The sequence below is a fragment of the Cebus imitator genome, unplaced genomic scaffold (assembly GCF_001604975.1).
Source record: "Cebus imitator isolate Cc_AM_T3 unplaced genomic scaffold, Cebus_imitator-1.0 Scaffold440, whole genome shotgun sequence".
NCBI classification, from domain to species: domain Eukaryota; kingdom Metazoa; phylum Chordata; class Mammalia; order Primates; family Cebidae; genus Cebus; species Cebus imitator.
The window spans coordinates 241,266-249,895 of record NW_016107755.1 but is presented as its reverse complement, the minus strand read 5'-3'; the positions used below and the strand labels follow the sequence as shown (position 1 = coordinate 249,895).

At 47.9% G+C, this 8,630-nt stretch overlaps 2 protein-coding genes across 4 annotated transcripts in view; one reads left to right on the top strand and one right to left on the bottom strand.

The window, feature by feature from the left end:
- The window catches only part of TUBB (tubulin beta class I), a 5,155-nt gene extending 3,981 nt beyond the window's left edge, over positions 1-1,174 (top strand). The window contains exon 5 of the mRNA XM_017510427.2: positions 2-1,174. Coding sequence (XP_017365916.1) covers positions 2-163 — 162 coding nt within the window. The 3' untranslated portion in view covers positions 164-1,174. The remainder of the gene's footprint in view (position 1) is intronic.
- A 2,271-nt stretch (positions 1,175-3,445) lies between these two features.
- FLOT1 (flotillin 1) overlaps positions 3,446-8,630 on the bottom strand; it is an 11,790-nt gene continuing 6,605 nt past the window's right edge. For all 3 annotated transcript variants that reach the window (XM_017510458.2, XM_017510459.2, XM_037732028.1), the window contains 5 exons: positions 6,707-6,888; positions 6,471-6,516; positions 6,215-6,352; positions 5,810-5,974; positions 3,446-3,751 (listed from right to left, as the gene is read on the bottom strand). In XM_017510458.2, the coding sequence (XP_017365947.1) occupies positions 3,722-3,751; positions 5,810-5,974; positions 6,215-6,352; positions 6,471-6,516; positions 6,707-6,888 (561 nt within the window). In that variant the 3' untranslated portion in view covers positions 3,446-3,721. The remainder of the gene's footprint in view (positions 3,752-5,809; positions 5,975-6,214; positions 6,353-6,470; positions 6,517-6,706; positions 6,889-8,630) is intronic.

The following is an 8,630-nucleotide window of genomic DNA, read 5'->3' as shown; positions in this document are numbered from 1 at the left end:
GAAGGCCTTCCTCCATTGGTACACAGGCGAGGGCATGGACGAGATGGAGTTCACCGAGGCTGAGAGCAACATGAATGACCTCGTCTCTGAGTATCAGCAGTACCAGGATGCCACCGCAGAAGAGGAGGAGGATTTCGGTGAGGAGGCTGAAGAGGAGGCCTAAGGCAGAGCCCCTATCACCTCAGGCTTCTCAGTTCCCTTAGCTGTCTTACTCAACTGCCCCTTTCCTCTCCCTCAGAATTTGTTTGCTGCCTCTATCTTTTTTTTTTTTGTTTTCTTCTGGGGGGTCTAGAATAGTGCCTGGCACATAGTAGGCGCTCAATAAATACTTGTTTGTTGAATGTCTCCTCTCTCTTTCCACTCTGGGAAACCTAGGTTTCTGCCATTCTTGGTGACCCTGTATTTCCTTCGGGTGCCCATTCCTTCCATTTGTCCAGTTAATATTCCCCTGTTAAAAATCTGCAAGAAGCTGGGTCTCATCTAGATCCCATTTAGAACCAACCAGGTGCTGAAAACGTATGTAGATAAGGGCAACCATCCTAAGTGCAAAGTAGAAAATGGTAGAAGGTAGTGGGATAGAAGTCACTGTAAGGAAGGGGATGGGATTTTCCATTCTAAAAGTTTTGGAGAGGGAAATCCAAGCTATTAAAAGTCATTAATTTCTACGTATTTCCATTTCCCATCTCAGCTTCAAGGGAGGTATAAGCAGTATTATTTCCATTTTCGATCTCCCTCCGAGCTCTACCTTTTGGAGGGGTCTGCCTCACTCTGTCGAGTGGAATCCTTCCCTCCAACTCGACCTCCCTCACTCATTAAACTCCTTTCCCCTGATCAGAGAAAGGCATCAAGGGGGGAAAGAGACCAGCCTTGGTCCCTAAGCCTCCAGAAATGTCCTAACCCCCCACCTTTTCTTGTCCCCAAAAAGGAATTAACATCCCTATGTGGAATGGTGTATACTGCCACATCAGTGTTTGAGTCAATGCCCAGAGGAGAGGGGGAACCTCCTCCATCTTTTTTGCAACATCTCATATCTTCCCTTTGCTGTTGCTTCCCCCCACCACACACTTGATTTTGTTCTATCCTACATTTGAGATCTATTTTGTGTTGAACTTGCTGCTTTTTTTCATATTGAAAAGATAACATTGCCCCAAGAGCCAAAAATAAATGGGAATTGGAAAAAGTTGCAATATGTGTGCTTATTTAGGGAAACACTGCTGATGGAGGCATGGGGCCTGAGTTCAGCTGCACTGCTCTCCTTAAATTGAGGCGTCACAATGCTGAGTCCTTGTTCATCTGTGAGTTCTGCGGCCATGGATTCAACCAACTTGATACTGGGAAAATAGTACTGGACATTATGTATAGACTTCTCATTCCCTAAACAATAGTATAAACTTGACGTAACATTTTAGTTAGATTACGTGTTTAGGTAATAGAGATGATTTAAAGTACACAGGTTATATGCAAATACCATGTCATTTTATATGAGTAACTTGAGCATCTGCCGATTTGGTATCTGAGGGAGGTACTGGTAAGAACACTTGACTACTTGGTAGACCCTCACATCATTATCTCTGGTACCCAAACCACTCCCAGCACCAGTCAGTCTTTTTAATGGAGTCTCGGATGGTTCACTCCAGCCTCGACCTGGGCTTAAGTGATCCACCTCAGCCTCCCAAGCAGCTGGGACTGTAGGTGGTGAGCCAGTGTACAGGGCCCATCAATCAGTCTTAACTGGGGAAGGCAGGATCCAGGGATGGAAAATGGAAGCTGGACCAATGACAAGTCATACGGAACTGGTTCCCAGACCAGCATCAGCATCCTCTAGGAACCTGCAGAAATAAACGCAATTTTTTTGGTTGCACCCAGATGTACTGAACCAGAAGTGGTTGAATTGGCCTTGGCCATGCAGCCTAGGACTCCTTTGGGTTATGTGTACCCATGGCCATTTACTGTGATCCTGTGGGCTTTCTTAGTCAACCTACGACACCAAGATTTCTAGTGGAGCCTGGCATGGTGGCTCCCACCTGTAATCCCAGCACTTTGGGAGGCTGAGGCAGGAGGATGGCTTGAGCCCAGGAGTTCCATACCAACTTGGGCAACAGTGATATACCATCTCTACCTGAATAAATAAATAAATAAAGGCATGGTGGCACATGTCTGTAGTTCCAGCTACTGGGGTAGGGGTTGGTGGTGGTGGGGGTTTAGGTGGAAGGATTGCTTGAGCCTGGGAGGTTGAGACTGCAGTGATCCCTGACTGCACCCCAGCCTGGGTGACAGAGCAAGACCTTGTTTTTTTTTTTTTTTTTTTCCTTGAGATGGAGTCTTGCTCTGTTGCCCAGGCTGGAATGCACTGGTACAATCTTGGTTCACTGTAACCTCTGCCTCCTGGGTTCAAGTGATTCTTCTGCCTCAGCCTCCCAAGGCAGGGATTACAGGTGGGTGTTACCATGCCTGGCTATTTTTTGTATTTTTAGTAAAGATGGGGTTTCACCACGTAAGCTGGTCTCGAACTCCTGACCTCAAATAATCCACCTGCCTTGGCCTTCCAAAGTACTGGGATGACAAGCATGAGCCACTGTGCCTGGCCCAAGACTTTGTCTTAAAAAAAAGTAACTAATGGGGAATGCTACCTTATGGTCTCATTCTAAAACACTCTGTTCAATCTAGTACCTCATGCTTGTATGTTCACAAAGTAAGTCTCAAAGGTATCTTGAAAACAATAACTTAATATTTCCCTTTGCCATATTTTCAGGAATTCAAGGAACTAATACTATTCTCAACATTCCTTCTATTTTAGCATGATTTCTGGCTATAATAGACTGTTGTGGAGGGCAGATATTAAAACTCTTGAGAGTATATAAGTAACTTGCTTTTCTCTCATTCTAGAAAGCCTACTGTATGCAAGGGAGCAAGATACACTAGCATTTATTTATTTTTTTTGAGACAGAGTCTCGTTCTTTTGCCAGGCACTAGCTGGAGTGCAGTGGCGCAATCTCAGCTCACTGCAACCTCTGCCTCCCGGCTTCAAGCAATTCTCCTGCCTCAACATCCCAAGTAGCTGGGACTACAGGCATGCGCCACCACACCCAGCTAATTTTTGTATTTTAGTAGAGAAAGGGTTTCACTGTGTTGGCCAAGATGGTCTCAATCTCTTGACCTTGTGATCCGCCTGCCTCAGCCTCCCAAAGTGTTGGGATTATTGGCATGAACCACCATGCCTGGCCTAATTTCTTTTTAATAGAACCAGGATCTTGCTTTGTCACCCAGGCTGGAGTGTGGTATGATCATGGCTCACTATAGCCTCAGACCCCTGAGCTCAAGTGATCCTCCCACCTCAGCCTCCCAAGTATCAGTATTTAATAACAGCAATTTATTTGGCAAGTAAAGTTGAAAACCTCCAGGCCTTCCCTCAGTCTTGGTCAGGAAAGTATTCTAGACAACAGGCTCGAACAGTCTGATTTAATTAGGAAGTTGAGGTGGAGTGGAGTGGGATCATCAGAAGGCTGACATGGGACCCCTGGAGTTGGCAATCACAGCAGTGTCAGGTTGGCAAGGGGAGCAACCCCATCCTAGGCAAGGCACAAACTATTTGGCAAGGAGAGATGAGGGTGGGACCCCACTGTCAATGGACATGCTCAGGGAGGCCAGTGGATTACATGCAACAGGGAGATCATTCAGGCAACTTCAGCTACAAGGCTGGGCATCTGTGAGGGCTGAAGACTCAGGCTGTTCGCAAAGGCTTGTGATTCACCTGGCAAAAAGACAACAGTAGATGACGCTTGAGAACCAGGTACCCTGCTTTCCCAGGCCCCCACTTAGATGAATGGGCTATAGAGAAAACACACACGTCCACCGTCCAGGAGTCTTCTTTCTGGTGCCGTACCTCATCCTGTTTCCCCAAGCAAAGCCATCAGTATCCACATATAATAAATCAGTAAAGAGAGGAAAGGGGGCGGAGCCTTGTTTGTAAAAACTCTCCTGGCCGGGCGCAGTGGCTCATGCCTGTAATCCAAGCACTTTGGAGGCCAAGGTGGGCGGATCACCTGAGGTCAGGAGTTCAAGACCAGCCTGACCAACATGGTGAAACCCCAACTTTATAAAAATTAAAAAAAACCAAAAAACAAAACAAAAAACTCTCCTTAGCTCTGAATATTCCACTGCAGGCCTCTAGGAGGCTCCAAGGAACCCAGCTGAAGATCACTGGTATGATCCAGTGCTTTTATTTACATATGCTTCCCCACCCCCCCAAGACGGCGTCTGACACTGTCACCCAGGCTGGAGTGCAGTGGTGCAATCTTGGCTCACTGCAGCCTCTGCTTCCTGAGTTCAATTGATTATCCTGCCTCAGCCTCTCAAGTAGTTGGGATTACAGGTATGACCCACCATGCTCAGCTAATTTTTGTATTTTTGGTAGAGATGGGGTTTCACCATGTTGGCCAGGCTGATCTCAAATTCCTGACCTCAACTGATCCACCCACCTGGGCCTCCTAAACTGCTGGGATTACAGGTTTGAGCCACTGTGCCTGGCCTAATTATGTGCCTTTCTTTCTCTCTCTTCCTTTTTTTCTTTTTTTAAGATAGAGTCTTGCTCTGTCCCCCAGGCTGAATGCAGTGGTGCAATCTTTGCTCACTGCAACCTCCACCTCCTGGGTTCCAGAGATTCTTCTGCCTCAGCCTCCAGAGTAGTTGGGATTACAGGCATGCACCACCAAGCCTGGCTAATTTTTTTTATTTTTAATTTTTAGTAAAGATGGGGTTTCACCATGTTGGCCAGGCTGGTCTTGAACTCCTCACCTTAGGTGATCTGCCTGCTTGGGCTCTCAAAGTGCAGAGATTACAGGTGTGAACCACTATACCCAGTCCCATTTCTTTCTTTCTTTCCTTTTTTTTTGAGATGGAGTCTCACTCTGTTACCAGGCTGGAGTGCAGTGGTGCGATCTCAGCTAGCTGCAACCTCCACCTTCTGGGTTCAAGCGATTCTCCTGCCTCAGCCTCCCGAGTAGCTGGGACTACAGGCATGTGCCACCACGCCCGGCTAATTTTTTATATTTTTAGTAGAGACGGGGTTTCGCCGTGTTAGCCAGGATGGTCTCGATCTCCTGATCTTGTGATCCACCTGCCTTGGCCTCCCCAAAGTGCTGGGATTACAGGTGTGTGCCACCATGCCCGGCCTCCATTTTTTTAACATACACACAATGCTTACTACATGCCAGGCACTATTCTAAACACTGCAAATATTTGCTCGAGCCCCTTAACAATTCAACAGGATAGTTTCTAATTATTAACCCAATTTTAAGGTGAGGAAACAGGTACAGAGAGGTTGATTATTTGTCCAAGATCACAGCTAGCAGGCACTGTAGCTAGGATACACAAGAGTGGTTCCAGAGCCTGTTTGCTGACCTCTACCACAATCTATAGGTGAAGTAACTGGGGCACCAAGAAAAGCAGTGATCTGCCCTGGAATTAACTGTCAACAGGCTGCAACTAGTTCCCTACTAGTGGGGTGACCACAAGCACAGGTTGCAGAGACAGTTGGCCTGGGTTTCAAGCCCAGTTGCACCAGCAGAATAAGTAGGAACATGCTGGAAGTTCAGTTTCCTGGCTTTGTAAAATCCTGTATACCCTAAGGGTAGTTTGATTTAAAACAACTCATTTATGTAGAAGCATAGTGCTGTGTCTGGCACACAGAAACTGATTAATAAATGTCAATGAGTCCCAGGCCTGGATGCTGGTTAAATGCTAGGCCTGTTGCATCACACAACACAGGAACCCAACAACTCTGCTCCTCAGCCCTGATCTGAGACCTCACCTGGGAGATGGTGACACCCGTGAGTCTTTCCACACTCTCTGGCAGATGGCTTAGAATGTCCAGTACTTCCCCAGTCACTTTGGCTGCCCCCATGGTCCCACTGCCACTGGACACCAGTGTGATCTTATTGGCCGAAGTCAAGGGACCACTGATCTCCTCTGCCACCTGGGAGGAGAGAGACACCTACTCAGTACCCATAATCTGACCACACTCCTCATAAAACAACTTACCCTGGGTTTTAAGGTCCTTGTTCCAATGATCATCCTTCCTCACTTTGGTTATTAATAATGCCCCCCTCTAATTTATGGTCCCCAAGCCTGATTCTCCCTAAGTCCCTCATTTCACCCCACTCCTTAGTCCCCGGTTCTATTTCCTCCTTTCTTGGTGCCCACATAACCTCCAGACCTGGGGCAGCTTCTCTAGCAGCATGTCCAGCTGAGCAGCCTCTTGGTACAGCTGGAATGCTTCTGCCTTCTTGGCCATCTGCTCAGCCTCAGCTCGGGCTCGGGCCCCTATGGCAAAGGCCTCAGCTTCCCCACGCATCTGAGGGTTAAGGATGCTTGTTGTGAGACTGACAGAAATCATTAAGAACAAGAAATCCCAGCTCAAGCAGCAACCCCCACCCTCTCTGGAAGCCAGCAGGAGCTGCCTCTTAACTCACCCGAACAGATTCGGCTTCTGCCTCCGCCTGCATAATTAGCTGGGACCTGTACACAGAAGGGAAGTGGAGGGTGGAGCCCAGGGTCCCTTACTCCCAGGAGAAAGGCCCAGCGCTGCAGAGGCAGAGGCTCTGCAACCTGAGATCCATAGGAGTCCAGGTGGCGAGGGCCTCAGTCCTCCATCTTGGGGTGCCTAGGTGGCAAGGGAGCTAGGAAGGGTCAGGGAGGGGACATTTACTTCTCTGCCTCAGCTAGGCGCTCCAGCTTGTAGCGCTCGGCTTCGGCTGGCTTCCGCACCCGGGCCTCCAGCTCCTTCTCCCGCCGGGCAATCTCCTGCTCCTGCACTGCCACCTGCTGGGCCCGCTCCACCACCTGCACCTGCACCCGCTGCTCCTCAATCTGCTGCTTAGTCTTGGCCACCTGGGTAGGAGGGGTGCTCAGAGTCAGAGGTGAAGAGCAAGTGCCCAGGAACCGGAACTCCAGGGTAGGATATTAAAAATAGGAGCAGGTGGCCAGGCGTGGTGGCTCACGCCTGTAATCCTAGCACTTTGGGAGACCAAGGAAGGGGGATTGCTTGAGCTCAGGAGTTCTAGACCAGCCTGGCTAACATGGTAAAAATGCTGTCTCTACTAAAATACAAAAAATTAGCCAGGTGTGGTGGCGCACACTTGTAGTCCCAACTACCCGGGAGGCTGAGGTAGGAGAACTGCTGGAACCTGGGAGGCAAAGGTTGCAGTGAGCTGAGCTCATGCCACTGCACTCCAGCCTGGGCAACACAGCAAGACTCCATCTCAAAAAAAAAAAAAAAAAAAATAGGAGTAGGTACGTGAAGGTGGGTTCCCTGTCTGCTTGGCCAGCCCAGTGGAGTCCAGTGTTCCTCTGATGAGTTCCCTTTAATCTATTTTTCCCATCTGTGTCCCCTTCTAGAGTATAAATACCTTGAGGGCACTGACCACATAATGGCCTTCTGCTACCTCCAGTCTCACCCAAATCCCCCCATTGCTGCTGCCATAACCTTAGTGCTAGCCTAGGCTACCGCAATAGCTTACTGACTTATTTTTTGCAGGGGTGGAAAGAGGTAATCTTTTTTGTCTTTTGCATATGGTGCAGATTCAACAGAAAAAAGTAAACCACAAGAAGTAAGGCTGCTTCCTAACTCATTCTCCAAACCACCTGGGCCCCTTTCCCAGCAGCAACCACAGAGACCAGCTTCTTGTGTATCCTTGTGAGGGGCCCTGAGAAGGCGCGTTTCACTTTTTCCTCCTATTTAACCAGCCTCCCACAGCTGCAGAAGCACTGGATGCTACCAGCTCCTGAGCCTCAGATCACTTCACAGTTTCCCCCTTTGCAGGTTTCAAGCTCAGCTGTCTCATACCTGCTTAGTTAGTTACCACTGACTTCCAGCTTCCAAAATGATGCTCTGGTTTCTGTTCCTATTTTCTCCATCTTTTTTTTTTAAAGCCTAGTCAGCTGGGTGCAGTGGCTCATGCCTGTAATCCTAGCATTTTAGGAGGCTAAGGCGAGAAGGATCCTTTGAGTCCAGGGGTTCGAGACCAGTCTGGGCAACATGGCGAAATCCCATCTCTACAAAACATACAAAAATTAGCCAGGTTTCGTGGTACATGCTTGTAGTCCCAGCTACTCAGGAGGCTAAGGTGGGAGAATCGCTTAAGCGTGGGCAGTTGAAGCTGTAGTGAGCTGAGATTGCACTGCTGCACTCTAGCCTGGAGGATAGAGTGAGATTGGTCTCCAAGAGGAGAAGAGGAGAGAAGAGAAGAGAAGGAAAGACAGGAAGAAAGAAAGACTAGTTAATCGCAGTAGTGAGAAGTGGGTAAAGAGCAGAATAAGGAGTTCAGTCTGTAACTGACTGAACAATCAATTGAGGTAACTCACCTTTGGACCAGCCTCTATATCTTAAAAAAAAAAAAAAAAAAATCACTTTGGCTTTAGTGAGGTCTTAAGAGAGAGTAACGTTAGTTACATTTGTTTAATTCATCATCTCTGAAAAAGAGCCCAACTCATCTCTTGCTTCCTCTCTTCTGGCAGCCTGTTCTCCACAAAGCAACCAGACTGATCCCTATACAAATATAAATAAGACCATGGCGCACTCTGAAGTTCTCCAATAGCTTTCCATTGTGCTTTTTTTTTTTTTTTTTTTTTTT